The 16,995-nt window shown below is 35.3% G+C and overlaps 1 protein-coding gene across 1 annotated transcript in view; it reads right to left on the bottom strand.

The window, feature by feature from the left end:
• Positions 1-926: 926 nt before the first annotated feature.
• Positions 927-16,995, bottom strand: part of LOC111501985 (uncharacterized) — a 34,144-nt gene continuing 18,075 nt past the window's right edge. The window contains exons 3-4 of the mRNA XM_074181497.1: positions 2,416-2,478; positions 927-1,144 (exon numbers count right to left, since the gene is read on the bottom strand). Of these exons, the coding sequence (XP_074037598.1) occupies positions 1,004-1,144; positions 2,416-2,478 (204 nt within the window). The 3' untranslated portion in view covers positions 927-1,003. The remainder of the gene's footprint in view (positions 1,145-2,415; positions 2,479-16,995) is intronic.

Here is a 16,995-nt window from a genome sequence, read left to right as displayed (position 1 = left end):
TATATATATATATATATATATATATATATATCTAATGATTTAGAACAGTGTTGTTTCTATTAGCAAAATGTTTCATGATTTCTATAGATTCCAACATTTTTGATCAAACTCTTTGGTTCAATGTGTAGAATTTCCGGATTTTGTGTGAAAATGTAACTGATATGATATGATATGATATGATATGATTGGCGTATTTGAAATCTAGTTTATTCAATCTGTATCTTCTAAAATGTTCCTCGAATCTCTGGTTGAAACTGCGGCCAGTTTGGTCTATATATAAAGCATTGCAGTGTTCAAACTTGAGCTTGTAGACCCCCAGACGGCAATCTGTTTGATTCTTTTCGAAAATTTGACTGGTTTTGCTGGATATTTTTAAAGTTGTGTATTATGGAGTGGTATGCTGCAGTATATGATAGTATGGATGAATAGATTGATTGTGTGTGTGGGTTTGTGATATATTGAAAGATTGTGAATGTTGTTTGAGCGGCAGATATTCAATTCAAGAAGTTCAGTGAATTGTGATCTCTTTTCAATAATTCATTGACTTACTTTTTACAATGATATGAAATGTTTAAACCTGATCAATGGATAATCTTGATCATACTTATGATGCACTGTTTGGAACCTTTGGTGTAGTAATAAAAATTACTGGAGTTTTTTCCCAACACCAAATCGTTATTTCTTACACGTCGACACGTGTTTCGATCACAAGAGGAAGATTAAACTAGAAACTACGATTTGGTGTTGGGAAAAAAACTCCAGTAATTACAATCTTTATCATATTGATTATTGTGTTTCGTTTCAGTTGTGAATCCTAAAACACTCATGGAGACGTACTTCTTGTGCATTCGTAAAACATAAAAATGTTAGTGAAGGTGTGTAAAAATATGCAAGGTCAGGAAAAAATGAAACACAGCTGAACTCGGTAAACTATTAGAAATTTTATAATACAAATAAATATTCGTTGTCAGTGAGAATTTTTATAAGTTTTATCTGAATTCTGTCAGAATGGAAGTTTTTTCCTAATCGAAGTAACTACTTCTTCTGCCTTTTCTTGAATGGACCCCACGAATTCCTTCATTCCATTAGTAATTTTGTCAAATACACCGCTAATACCTCCGTTCTCTGAGGAGCCAGATTCTGCCTTGAAAGAAAAACAGTGATTATTTGAAAATACTCCTTTGTAAAACAGTCAATAGAGGAAAAGATGAGTTGAAATTCAACTTCATTCCTTCATCCAATTGCAGAATAAATTTCTGTCGTGAGTCAGTAGTGATAAATAAATCAGTCAGTTTTTTCCGATAACTAATTGAGAGACTTTGTGTCTTTAACAAACATAACAAAGGACTGAAAAATTAACAGAAGAATTTCACAAAAATTTCAGAAAAACTGAGTTGGACATCCAATATTATTCGTAATGATTTTATCAGTCCGTTTGCATTCATAATAAACATATGCGAATATTTGAGAAAAAAAACAAAAATTCATTTACTTTTAAAAATATTTTCATTTCATAATAATTGACATATAATCATCATTCAGAGAACGCTATCATTATCGTCGCTGTTATTGCAAATTGATTTTTGTTTTTCTCATTTTCCTCTCAACAAAAATATACTGATCAGGAATTCAATCAGTTTACATTACTGATTCTAATTTTCATTTTCTCAGTAATGATACACGATAATTCCAAGACTACCAACAGAAAGTATTCGTGGATAACTGGTCCTTGAAATACTTGCTCTATTCTGAGCTCGTTCTCAATAATGCTGCTTGTGGTGGAAGCTTTTATTTGGAAATCATCATATAAGGGTGAGCTTTTTAATTTTTAAGCTGTATGTGCTATAATGTTCCGATCATGTCTGCAGATTTGGGAGTCAAAATAAAATTTTCCTTGGGTTTACTTTCTGTTCCACTGGAGTTGTTGGATTTGTTGTTGAGTTTGTTGAAGAAATATTGAGACTTCAATACTATTAGATACATTTTGGTAATTGTGAATATTCTCAGATATGACTTAGGGAAGAGTGGAAGGATGTAAGGTGTGGAGCTCAAGTGATTAAGGTGATTAGCAAGTTGGCAAATCTTTCCGCAGGTTTATTCCTCCCAAGAAAGTAATGAATTTTATAGAAATTCCAAATCCAAAAAATTTTTTTGCGATAGTTGATTCATCAATTCAGAAACATTACTGAATGCTTCAAATTTATAACACACTCATGAATTTAATTTGATACTCTTTAACAAATTTTGGGCCAAGACATGAGTGGTTCGAATTTGAATATCGAGAGGAATCACTTCTGCCCACATAGTGTGGGCAATATGTTTCCTTCTAAGGACTTACAATACATTGGTGTTTAATGAGTTGGAAATATGAACTGTTCTGCAAGTTACAAATACGTATCAATCATATGAAAATACCTGCAAATTTGAGTCCACTCCAAAGTTGAAGCCATGCTGCTGAGCCTGGGCCACCATGATACCCTTCAACAAAACGAGAAAGCGTTAAAATTCATATAATTTGAAAATATCGCACCGCTACGAACGACAACCCTCAGAAGTCGGAATTTGTGCGAGCTAGGGATTAACGAGGTCTTACCTTTCAACGTGTGATTTCTAACACGGTAGATAAATATAATTCAGAAATTAAGAGTATCGAGGAGTATCAAGAAAATTTTCAATGCAGTTGACGAGATATATCTGCACCCTGAATGGTTTGAAAATTCCAAACTTCTCCAGAGAATGGCCAGGCCACAATTAACGCTCATTTACTATTTATACTCAATTGAACAAACACCAAAAGCCCGCCCATTCGATGACGGCACTGAAGGATGTGAAACTTTATCTTCATACATTGTCCAACAAAAACTCAAAAATTGTTTTTAACAATGAGCAGCGACTCGATGATAATGTAGAACTGTTGAACTAGCATAGTGCAGACGTACAAAGTCTCTTCTCTCTCTCAACTTTTCAACGTGACAAAATACCAAGATTCGACAAAATTAACGTTGAAAGTAATTATTTTTGATAGTTTTTTTTATCTTTTTTGATGATTAGAAATTATTGAAGTAGACTCACCAGAATGAAATGAATGATTTGAAATATCATAAATGAAGTAAAGGTTTCCGAAGCCGTTTCACAATTTTCAATGCTCAATGTTGATGCGCAGATATGTGAATAATCTCAAGTATAATAAGTGAAGAATTGAATCGTGTATTCAATATTATTTCAGAGTACCTAGCAGTTTGTGACACGTGTTACAATTTGGCATTGAGTGAATTGACTGAAATCTTTGATATTTTGCACGTTGCGTTTTCATTTCACTACTCAGAAAACGTTTCCCCTAATCTACACCCCCTGCTGGTCAGCACTCTAGGCCATGACCTAGGTTGATCTCATAGGTAATCCATGACTGAGAATTAAGTGAATATTCGAATGACAGGAAATATTGGCATCTCTAATTCAATTTCATGTGAAACTTACTTTGACGTGTGTTTCAACGAGGTTGTGTCGGATTTTTCTTTATGAATGGAGCGTCATAAAGCTGCAAAAATTCTATTGGGTTGTTGGGTGTAATTAATCAGTAATGTGTCGCATTACGAAGTTTTTCTGAAAATGAAGTGAATACGTATTTATTCATTTTCCAAATTTTGTTTTATTATCGTCACTATTTTTCCTACCCCGGTGTTTCTGACAGTGTTTTTCTTGCTTCCAACTTTTATGTTCACACCACGGTATTACTACTGTGTTTGCCTCTATTTGTGAATATATCGCGCATCCCCCGTACACGATATTCCTTCAAAAACGATTGGGAGTGTGAGAAAAGGAATGTGTTCGTTTCAACTCGAAATGTTTAATGAAACAACAAGGACATCATTCAAATTCATTTTCACTGAAATACAGTCCACTTACATTGATGATTGAAACCTTTTTCAATATACACAGCTCTCTTGAAATCTCAATCGTTTCGGAAATTCCATTTTCAATGGAAGCATTTTCCACCAGGTTTTATGAATTGCTTCTTTATTATCATTCATATATTTGATTCATGATTTTAGATTTATTATTTTTTCATAATTACCACACATTTTCGATAACGCGGATGTATTATCACCTAGTTAAAAATCTTAGCCTTGTCTTTCATAACCTTGTTTGCCTAATATATTCAAATGGTTGCGAATAATGTTATCTCTAAACTATCACAAGACTTGTTTTCGAAAACACCATTTGTGAATTTTTGATGAGAAAAGTAATATCTATTTTGGTAGTCACTAGCATCTTTCTCCAATGATCATTCTGTCTTTCTTCAGATAGTAACCACTGAGTCGAATAATCGTGAGTCTTGAAAAGACGCAGCAATGAATCATAAATTTCTTCATGGAATTGGTGAAGATCTCTGCATGGTGAACGGCCGAATTTCATCTGACTGTGATGATCGAAAAAGGCTATATTAGGTTTATTGCCTCCTACCAATAATATTTCGAAATGAAATCTCTGAATATTTATCTCTTCCAATTACATACAACGTTCTGGTGAATGTCTGCCGGAGAACAACTACTTCTCCGGGACCATGCTGAAATTATTAGATCATCTTCGGACCGGTTTCGAAATATTATCTTTCATCAGTTCAGTTTTCTCTAGAGAATTTATCTGGTTCAAGCTGGGATGATTCTGCAACCGTGTTAGGAATCACACGTTAAAAGGTAAGACCTCGTTAGTCCTTAGCTTGCACAAATTTCTCAACTTCTAAGAGTTGTCGATCGTATGGGGGCGACAACTAATTAACGGAAAAACAGATTTCAAAACAGATTTTTGCTAAACAGATTTTTCATCTAAGAGAAAGATTTTTAACTAGTATCAGTATCAGAGTGGGAAAGAATCATCCTTTGTACCAATTTGACAGTACCAATTTGATAGAGGTCTGAAGACTGTATCGAGCAGAGAAACATACGTACTAGAAAAAATATTTTGAAATGAAATATCGAAATATTCATCTGAATATATCGAGATTCAATATTCAATAGATTCAATATTTTACAAGGTAGAACTTGTGTCTCATCAACAATGTAGGAGGATATAATCTAAGCTTTTATCCCGTATGCATAATAATCCAAACTCTCGTTTCCTAAACTTTCAGTTGCCGGAGAATATACTAGCTAACGATCAAGGTTGTGAGCTGTTCACGTTCAATGGATACAGCTCTTTCCGATTATACTTCGTCACCTCCAAATGTGAGAGTGCAAATTTGTAGCAGCAACTTCATCCTATACTCATCAATCGGATCTGCCAAAATGTATGCTCATCATACTTGTAGCGAAGAGAGTACTTACTGCGATTACCTCTTGTGAATTGCGTTAATTCATCCTGAGATAATTAAACACCCTCTAGCATCCAGATAGTGTAGAATAGTTCCATCTAGGAACACACCTTCTTTCCACAGGGAGGGGTTTTATCACCCCTTCTCTGGAACATAGTTCTGGATACCCTAATTAATCACCTTAACAAAAATGGATTCTACATAATTGCATACGCAGATGACATACTTATCTTGCAGACCGGCAAATTTGTAAACACACTGTGCGATAGAGCGCAGGATGGGCTCAAATTGATAGAAACATGGTGTAAGGACTACAGTCACTGTCGATCGATCACAAGAAGACTGAGGTGGTCCTTTTCACCAGGAAAAGAAGTTTAACGGGCTTAAAACCTCCCAAAATTTTCAAAAGCAAATTAAACTTCTCTGAAGAGGTGGAATACCTTGGTACTATCTTCGACAAGAAGCTAACATGGAACTCTCATCTACAGAGTAGAGCAAAAAGAGCATACGTGGCTTATGAGCAATATCGGAGGACAGTGGGACGCGCATGGGGACTTTCACCTCGTGTGGTCACCTGGATCTACACTGCAATAATAAGACCTATGTTAACGTATGGAGCCATTGCATGGGGACCGAAAGTTCTACAAGCAACGGCCATCCAAAAATCATATCAAATGCAGCGACTGGCTTGTTTAAACATCACAGGAGCCATGAGAACAACACCAACCGCGGCAATGAGATTAATCACGGGTCTGACCCCTCTGGATCTGTACGTTAAGGAGGTTGCGTTAATGGCCATGGTACGATTGCGTACGGCTGGTGTATACCTCGAAGTAGGAATGGGACAATTGAGGCTGGGCCTATGGCGGGTAGCGCTTACTGCGCAACTTCTTCTTCAGGCAACAAGTGATGCAATTGAACCCAGGTGTGTTTAATAAACCCTACAGAATACAAATTAAGCAGGACACAGAGTCAGATGCTACAAATGCTATACGGATTCACACAAACGGCTCAAAAACCAGAGAAGGCTCAGGATGTGGAGTGTACTCCAGATCACTAAGCCTAAGGATTAAGTGGGGAATGGAAAGGAATACCAGCGTGGTCCAAACAGAACTGGCTGGTATCTCAATCGCCACAAAAGAAATAACCAAGAAAGGAATTTCTGGCAAAAATGTAACAATCTGCACTGATAGCAGACAAGCACTATTAGCCTTGAACAGACAGCGTGTTACCTCAGGTGTTACCTAGTACTAGAGTGACACGAAGATTTAACCAAAGCCTCGGTAGATAATAGCATTATCCTGAGGTGGGTTAAAGGGCACGACAGGAGTGAAGGTAATCGCATTGCCAACTCTTTAGCCAAGGATGCGGCTGGACTAAGAATTTTAGGATCCAGTGGCACCCACGGCCTGCTGACTTCGACAATTGCGGAACTAGTCAAATGTTACACCCATGCTCAATCTTCAAAGATATGGGATGGAATCAAAGGATGTAATCTTGTCAGGGTCACCTTGGGCGACCCTGGGAAGCTGGCGCCGAAGAAATATCTGGCGATGACCAGGAAAAATCTACGCCTCACACTAGGATTTCTGACTGGCCACTGTCAACTAAGGAAACACCTCCATAATATGGGGCTACTGGACACACCTCTATGCAGGATGAGTGAACAGGAAGATGAGACTATCAGGCATGTCCTGTGCTAGTGCCCGGAGTTATCGTCAATGAAAGAGTGTGTGTTCGGCGAGTCTTGGCCTATACCTGCCGATATAAAAGAGATGTCTCCCAGCGACCTGTCCACCTTCCGGGAAAGGACAGGATGGACGATGACCTAGGAGGACAACTCCTCGGAAAGATGTACAATGGGTCACATGTGGTCCAAGTGCGTGGGCTTACACTCACCCTCCCTACGCTAGAGATTCAGATACACCTTCTTTGGAGACAAAGTCACACTTTTCCCCCATAACTGTTTCCTTCTGGCATACAGTACGAGATCATTCATGCAACAATCATGGGACTGAGGAAACTGTCCAATGTTTGAAGACTATTGAAGCACCATCACCAACCTATCTTCTCTGCAAGGCGGAGTATTCAGAAACTTTATGCCTTCGTAAGCTACATACAGAATCTTCGCCTTAGAGAGGTACTCCAAATTTCAAAGGAAGTTGCTCAACAATAAAAAAAAAGTGTAACCGCGAAAAATTTGAACTGTCATTAATTATCTCCAAAACAATAATGAGTTTCATGCTTCAGTGTTCTATATCAACTTTGATATTCGACGCTTACAGTGACAATGAAAACATATGAAGAATGTGCTTCATTTGAACCATCGTGAATTCCGTTGAGAACAAAATGATCGAAACTTACCAAAACAACGACCAGAGCACACACAAATATAAACTTGTAATTACTCATGGTGAGAAAGTACTTAAACCGTTGCACGTTCCATATTTATATACCGATTTTCCCACACGGTTCATTGATTTGGTTATTTTTCATAACTTATCTCACGAATGATAAGAGATTATCTCTATTATGAATTATATTTTGGAATATTACCATTAATTAGTGACATAAATTTACATTTTCCATTTCAGTGATACTAATTGTGACGTTGAAGAATTCAGGAAGTTTCGTTTATCTTTGATATTTGAGGATTGGTGTCTCCGTTGTACTTTCTCAAGCCTCCAAAAAAGTCGAGCAATACATAAAGGGTATCAAAGTGAAGTTTTCAAAGGCTTCTCCTGTATATTCTTCTGCTAATCCGTTACTCAATTATGCTTATCAAGCCGGAATTGTGAGCTGCCTTCACTTGATATAATCAAATAATTATTATATATTTTGACATGCACATAGCTTTTGGAGTCTGTTATTACTAAAAATTAATCCAACTATCCTTTGCCCAGTCCTCCAACCTAACTAGATCCTGTTGCAGTAAATATTTTCGGAATTTTTTTCTTCGTGAATACAAGCAGTTGTCTTTTTTTTGCAACAACTAGCGAGCTGCCCCGGCACCAGATGGGTGCAATGCTAATAATAAATATACACACAAGCGCGTGCAATCGCTGCTAATCATTAAGTGCTTCAGGGTGAAGTATATTGCAAATGCTTCCCTGGTGTGGATGAACGTACTATCAGGAAATCTATATTTCTCCAGTGCATTTTGGAGACATCTCCAAAAAATTTGTTGTGGGTGGGGTAGTGTGATAGTACCTATTGATAATAACTATCTCTTCGTTGTGGGTGTGAACCTTTTTCATTTAGGATGAGAAGATGTGCAATTTTGTTTGAAGGTGGTTGACAATGTTTCGTGGTGTATTTCATCAGTTCGGACTTCCATTGTCTAATATAATATAAATTGATTTGAAATCCCTGAAAAATATTAAAAGATCAACCGAAAATAACAATTTTATTTAAACAAAAAACTGAAATTACACGGAAATAACATACAAGCTACAACCAGAAAAATAAAAAATTGAAATAATAATGAAAGCTGAAAATTAGCACATATTATTAACAAAAATGAAAAATAAAAATTTCAATTAATAGGTTCCCAACCAAGTTACGTCACGACGTTTCGATTGTTAGTATCCACAATCGTCTTTGGGTGATAACTGGACTTATTTCTTCGAGATCTGACTATTTATAGGTCATTCGAGTGGTTTTACCTTTCACCTATCCCCTCTTTCCGCTTCTTTGGTTTTATCGGGAGATGACCGTTTGGCGGGAGTTGGTCGTTTTTCGCTTGTTACGTATCTCTACGCTAGCTTGACTGAATGCGTTGTTGGACAACATATACGCGGCTTCCTTGAATTTTCTCCTAAACCAGTGTTCCTCTTTGTGGATGATTTCGGATTCGGATTTCGAGTGCGGAGAATCATACATCGGTGAAACTAAGAGGCCATTGAAAGTTCGCATTGCTGAGCACAAGAAACACACACAGCGAGGAGAAACCAGCAAATCCGGAATAGCAGAGCATGTTTGGACTCATCAACGTAATATCAAATAGGCTCAAGCTGAAATCATCCACAAAGAGGAACACTGGTTTAGGAGAAAATTCAAGGAAGTCGCGTATATGATGTCCAACAAGGCATTTAGTCACGCTAGCGTAGAGATACGTAACAAGCGGAAAACGACCAACTGCCGCCAAACGGTCATCTCCCGCTAAAACCAATGAAGCCAGTTATCACTCGAAGGCGATTGTGGATACTAACAATCGAAACGTCTTGACGTAACTTGGTTTGGAATCTTTTAATTTTTATTTTCATTTTTATTTTTCATTTCTGTTACTAATATTTTTTAATTTTCAGCTTTCATTAATATTTCAATTTTTTATTTTTCTGGTTGTAGCTTGTATGTTATTTCCAGGTAATTTCAGTTTTTTGTTTCGATAAAATTGTTATTTTCGTTCAATCTTTATTTTTTTTAGGGATTTCAAATCAATTCATATTGAATTAGACAATGAAAGTCCGAACTGATGAAATACAAGATGTGCTATATTGTGAGTTAGAAGGATGATCCATGGGGGAATAATCATTCCCCCATGGATCATTGAGTCCTGCACTGGGAAAAACTTTTGCAGATGGAGTAAATCGAGGAATCATTTGTTTCTATCAGGAAAGGTAGCTGCATTTCCATATTCTGAGTTATGCTTGGATAGAAATGCTTATGGGACTTTAGGCCGGTGATATACTTAACGATTTGCGAGCGGTTTTGTCCAGCGCGTTTTCTGAGCGGTTTTTTATTTTCATGTCAAACCCTGCATTTGAATGAAATATTACAGTGTGTGCGATTTCTAACAGCGGCGATTTTTTACAGCCGACCAGTCGTCGGATACCGAGCGAAAATCGGAAGGCAGGTGCGACCAAGTAGAGGGCGACCCCAGATAAAAGAATGGGACTTGACACTGTTGGCTATTGTCGAGTGGTTTTTCAGTTGCGATTCGAGCAAGCAAAAGAAAATTTCAATTCGTAGCGTGGGACAAAAGCGAGTATGTAGTACAAATATATATTTTGTTTTTATGTATTTTCATATGCTGGTCATGTCTCCCGCTAGAAGAAATAAGTGATCAATACAATATTTTATAAACTTGAAGTAACCTCAATGAAACAGTAAGCCTCTCTTCAACGCTGATAGGTACTCTTCTGGTGCAATCTTTCTGTAGCGAAGGTCGAACAATTGCCACAAGTTTATCGAACGACTTTATGGACATTAGGTAATAAGTGAAAAATTTGTCTGCATATTCTCTGACTTTTGTATAAAACAGAAAAACTTTCTTCTTGGTTCCTCTTTCGGTCGTACCACATTGGGTGGCGTCTTCCAGCAAGAACGGCTTCTGCTTCCAAGGCGAAAAGGGATACCACCATTTGATATTGGGATATCGCAGCAGCAACAGCAGCACCAGCTGACTTCATAGTGGTTGCTTTGAAGGCGCAAACGATACTAGAGGGCGACAAGGAAATATTTCCCATCCAGTCAGAAACCCGGCCTGCTAGGAAATCGCGGTCACTGTCAGGTACTCACTGCAATTTCCGCACGGAAACCGTACTGGAAAAAACCGCTCGGAAATCGCTAAGTATGTCACCGGCCTTAGAGCTTGCCGTATAACCACGTATGATAGACTCAGTTCCTATCTCCTCATTTTCAACGGGAGTTTACCAAATTCAAAGAAAATGTTCATTGGGATTGTTCCAGAGCCCCAGATATAATTTAGAGTGCAATGTTTTGAAATTAATTGAGGATTTTGAGAGTACCGGCTGAAGTTGATGACTAGGCAAGGCAATCATAATCGATTTATTATTTGGTTATTGTTCAATATGATTTTATTAATTTGGAAGGATTATATTTTAAGGAGAGATTCAGGAGAGAAACATTCAGAAGAGGAAAGACGAAAGGTTTTTTACTCCATCAGAAAATGTCTACATTTTTCGTGTAAAAATGGGGACAAAGGAAACTAAAACTTTTTTTCCCAAAAATTACTCTCTCCTAAAAATATACCCCCTTCAATTGAAACAATGTTCCTTTGAATGGGATTGAATTGTATTCAAAAAACACACCTCAGTATGAGATTCCCACTTGAAATTAGAAATCTCACATCAAAGTGTATTAACTCAGTTGTGACATCCCTACTATCCCTACTAATATTATAAATGAGAATGTAAGTTTGTTTGTTACAGTTTCACTACTCAACCGATCATCATTAAATTTTGTACATAAGTTCTTGGACGTATTAGAAGTAAGACTATGGTTTCACCTGTTTGGAATTTTTCTATATTTATTGTTATTTCATTCTTTTTATTTTTTTGTTAGGTTAGGTTAGTTTAGGTTAGGTTATTTTTGTTACAGTGGAATATATTTTAACCTTTGTTGTTGCAATTCAATACAGCATATTTTGCATTTTCGAAACTTCATCGTATGTTATAATTTCTAAAAATTGATAATCCCAGCCAAGCATTGAAATTTATTTCTCATATTGATTCATTTCTATTGTACTGACACTTATTTAGTGGCATAAATGCGAGCAAAGCAGCGAGTAAAAGCTAGTAAAGTAATAATTTCATGAGTATATTGAATACTTCATTCTGTAAAATTACCCTGATTGGTGCTGAAGAAGGAACAATGCAAGCGTCTTATTCCGAAACGTCGTATGGAATAACAGTGTTCCATGTAAGTGAAATTTCAACTCTTTCTAGACATCCTTTGAATGATATCTAATTTAATTCCATAACGACTGGTAAGAGTACTTACTGAATAGGAAAAAGTGTTTTTGAAAAACTGAATGCTTATATAAAAGTAGCTGTTTCTGAAGTATTTATTTTCTTTCACTCAGAAAGTCGTAGAAAGTTGAAAACTCTTTCAAAAATAGGGATTTGTTTTTCATAAATAACGATTTCCACAGATACAACGTACGTAGTAAGGACAATTTACGATTGCCACTCTCTAAACGTAATATTTCCTATAAAGCTTCAGCTCGAATCGGCGCGAACATTTTCAACAACTTACCTTCGTCCATCAAAAGCTCAAAATATGAACGTACTTTCAAAAAAATCTCAAAGGATATCAGGTTGAGAAATGTCTATACTCTTTGAATGAATACTTTTATTTAATGTGAATCTGTATTTTTATGTACGTCAATATTCGATGTACTCGTACATGCATAGTTATTATGTAAACATGTAGTAGTGTTATATAATCCTTGATGTACTGTTATTTTCCTTTTGTAGATTTCTTCATTTAAATCCCGACCGTACTACCACGTCTTAAAGGAATAAAGTGATTTGATTTTTCAAATTTTAGAATAGTTTTCCTGCCAGTGCCTTATTGCCTGTTTGACACTCTTCTAACACATGTTGAATGTGTGATTTCCACTTCAAGGACTGATCGAGCCTGAGTCTCAAATATTTACTTTTGTTATTTCATCAGTTCGGACTTCCATTGTCTAATATAATATAAATTGATTTGAAATTCCTGAAAAAATATTAAAAACCCGAAGACGATTGTGGATACTAACAATCGAAACGTCATGACATAACTTGGTTTGAAATCTTCTAATTTTTATTTTCATTTTTTATTTTTCATTTTTTGTTAATAAGAATTTTTAATTTTCAGCTTTTATTAACAAGTCAATTTTTATTTTTTGGTTGTTGTTTGGTTTCATGTTATTTCTTCGTGATTCCTGTTTTTTTGTTGAAATAAAATTGTTATTTTTGGTTAATCTTTTTAATATTTTTTCAGGAATTTCAAATCAATTTATATTACATTAGACAATGGAAGTCCGAACTGATGAAATACACAACGAAACATTGTCAACCACCTTGAAATTTACTTTTGTTAATGTACTTCAGCTTCTGTCGATTCTACAGTCCTTTTCGTATTTTGGTCTATGCATTCGATTTTTCACATCTAATTTATAATAAATTTGGTATTGTCTGCAATACACTAACATCTTAATTGTATGTGTGATGCTCAGAAATAAAACCACGATTCATGAAAGCACCTGACTAATATTTTTTCTCGAGTGGACTCAGGACAAAAACGAAGGATTTATCATAACTTTTCAGGATGATATCGCATGATGGAATAAATATAGATAGTTGAATAGAACTGGCTGATACTTGATGAAAATCCATATTAAAAAAAACACGCGAAACGCGTGTCGCGGTTTTTGTAAAACCCTTATAGTGAAAATCATGCAATAAACTCTATTGATTAGTTTAAATATAGATAGAACCGATGCAAAGTCTGCTACAAGACAATGAAGCGGCGTTATGAGAACTTGACTAGACAATATTGTAGGGGACTGATGAGTGTCTCGTTTTTTGAAATTATACATTATCCACCGAGAAGCTGATACCAAATAACGAAGTTGACGTGGTTCTTCTCGGCCATATAAGTAAGACGATATCATATTTCACCAGATGAATATTAATACACCAAAGGTTCCAAACAGTATATCATGAACACTTTCCCTGGCTAGATGTTTGTTTCTGCTCTAAAAATCCATCAACTTGTGCTTGTGAAGTCACGGAAGTTATTCTATCATACATGGATACATATATTCCATTTCAATGAAACGATCTTCTAACAGCAAAACTTGTTTCAACAAATATTACGAGCAAGCTGTCGCCTCGAAAAATCTCGCCTACCGGTAGTGGTGCAAAAATCCCAGTGCCTAAAACCAAACTAGGTTGGTTAATGCTAGCAACAGCTGCAAACTTAGGATAAATGTAAGCAAAGAACTTCACAATCAGAGAATTGGGGATAAACTGCTTGCCAATCCCAACGGGTCTAGATCCTTCTGCTCGATAGCTGAAGCTGCTGATCAGAACTTTACAAAATCCACAATTCCACCACTAATACAAGCGTATGGTTCAATTGCAACAACAGCCATTGAAAAAGCAAATCTACTAGCTGAACAATTTGCGTCCACTCCACAGTCGATTTTCTGGGAAAGGTGTCACTCACCATTCCCAAACTAGAATCCACAATGCCGGAAACAGCTCAATATCAACAAGGCCCTGATGAAGTGCACGTCATCGTACTTAAAAAGTACGCAAATGAACTCGCACCAGTATTTTGGCAGACTTTTCAACCTGTCTTATAAGAAAGGGGTTTTTCCTTCTTGTTGGAAGATTGCTCGAGTTCAGCCTTTTCCCAAAAAGGGCAGTTGCTTTGCTATCAGTGATAGCACGGAGAAAGTTTTTAACCAACATATCCCCAAATACTTGGAAGGCTTCAACATCTTGAGCGATCATCGATATGGCTTTTGGAAAAAAATCAGCAGGCGACCTTGTATCATATGTAACCCATATTTTGAATAACGCATCCGGGAAACATGGAGAATCTAGAACTGTTTCGCCTGATATTTCTAAGGCCTTTGACCGTGTGTGGCATGAGGGTTTGCTGGCCAAACTTCGATGCTATTGCTTGTCATTGCGGATAATTTTTGTATATGGCTCGTAAAGAACGTTCCCCGCAAGTGAACGTCGATGAATATCTCTCGAATACTTTCACCATAAACGCTGGTGTTCCCCAGGGATCCATATTGTCTTTCAGAAGTTGAATGTGCTTACCCTTGTTGGACTGTATATATATGAAGCAGTAATATTTGTTAGGGAAAATAATGAACTTTTCAAAACACTAGAACATGACTACAATACTAGATTCAAACAATATTCAACTACAGATTTTGAAAAATATACTTATATTTAAAGAAATGTGGAATTTACAGTCATAAATATTTTCAATCATTTGTATGATTATCTAAAAAAATGCCAATTAATAAAATGAAGCATCATCTTTAGCAGTTATTGATACAAAAGACTGAATCCTAATTATATGTGTGACGATCGGAAATGAAAAAGTTTATGGAACACCATAATTCATGGGAGGACCTGACTATTATTTGCCTCAGATCGAGTGGGCTCAGGTCAAAAACCGAAAAAGTCATCAATGCCATAGATAATTCCACGGTAAGTATTTAAGTGATTTGACACATTTGATTCCACCAAGGGTGGTATATATATATATATATATATATATATATATATATATATATATATATATATATATATATATATATATAACAGAATAATTAGTGACTGGATTAACTATAAATCGATTTAATTCGTGAGGTTGCAGTCAATAGCTGGGCTGTTACAAAGAAAACTCTTTGTTATATGTCAAGCTTTCGGTATATTTCACACCTTCGTCAGGACAACTACATTAATTAGATTATATATCTTGTAAAAAATATATGAATATGGAGAACTTACTAACGTGAGAATAAAATATAAAATGGTTCAAAAACAGATAGAAAAACATTAATAAATGACAGTTGATAAAAATTTTGGTTGACAATGTCAAGTGGGAAAATTCTGAATGATACTCGAATTACTAGATCTTTTATTTTATTTATCGTATTTCAACAGGTACGTGTGAATTTTGTAAGACTATCAATATCAGTTCGTTTATTCATTGAATGTTCTTCGTTATTAATATGTATCATTTCCAAAAATATTCTTTTAGTTATATTGGTTTCTCTATCCAAAATATTTGGATTTTCAAAATTCATTTTATGATCCTCCGAATTAACATGTTCTGTTAATGCACAAGAATTAACATTTCGTCTACAGTCGCTCTTATGGGAAGTGATGCGACTACTTAGAGGTCTAGATGTTTGTCCTATATATGTTTTAGAACAATCCATACAAGAAATTTTGTATATTAAATTGGATTTTTGTTTATTTGAAATTGAAGCTTTTACTTTACTGTATAATTTAGATATAGAAGTGACATTTGTTTTAGATATTTTGAGGTTATTATTTCGGAATACATTAATTAATTTTGGTGTCAATTCTTGAATATATGGGAGTAATTTATATATGAATGAAGGTATAACGTTGTTATGTTCAACTTCTTCATTATTATTTTGAAAGTTTGTTCTTTCACAAAATAAAATTCTGTTTACTAAAGATTTAGGATAAGAATTTTGGATCAGAATTTTACTGAAATTAGACAAACTTTGGTTTCGTAAATCGGGATGGGTAATTTTGATGATTCTGTTTTTTAATGATTTTATTAAATTGATTTTCATTTTATTTGGATGATAGGAATGGTAATTAATAAATCTATTACTTGATGTTGGTTTTCTGTACCATTCAGTGATGATAATATTTTGTTCTGATCTCAATAACTTCATATCGAGGAAAGGAATTGAGTTGTTTATTTCCTCTTCAATAGTGAATTGGATATTGAGATCATATGAATTGAATACATTCAAAATTTCTTCTTTTCCATCTGTAGGTATGGTCAGAATCAAATCATCTACAAAACGTTTGATGAATGGAATAGGGAAAGATAATTTTTTTGAATAATGAAGAAGTTGAACATAACAACGTTATACCTTCATTCATATATAAATCACTCCCATATATTCAAGAATTGACACCAAAATTAATAAATGTATTTCGAAATAATAACCTCAAAATATCTAAAACAAATGTCACTTCTATATCTAAATTATACAGTAAAGTAAAAGCTCCAATTTCAAATAAACAAAAATCCAATTTAATATACAAAATTTCTTGTATGGATTGTTCTAAAACATATATAGGACAAACATCTAGACCTCTAAGTAGTCGCATCACTTCCCATAAGAGCGACTGTAGACGAAATGTTAATTCTTG

This window comes from Leptinotarsa decemlineata, unplaced genomic scaffold, assembly GCF_025532065.1.
Source record: "Leptinotarsa decemlineata unplaced genomic scaffold, Ldec_3_MD MMD2_tig00026314_RagTag_RagTag, whole genome shotgun sequence".
NCBI classification, from domain to species: domain Eukaryota; kingdom Metazoa; phylum Arthropoda; class Insecta; order Coleoptera; family Chrysomelidae; genus Leptinotarsa; species Leptinotarsa decemlineata.
This window is presented reverse-complemented; position numbering and strand designations above follow the sequence as displayed.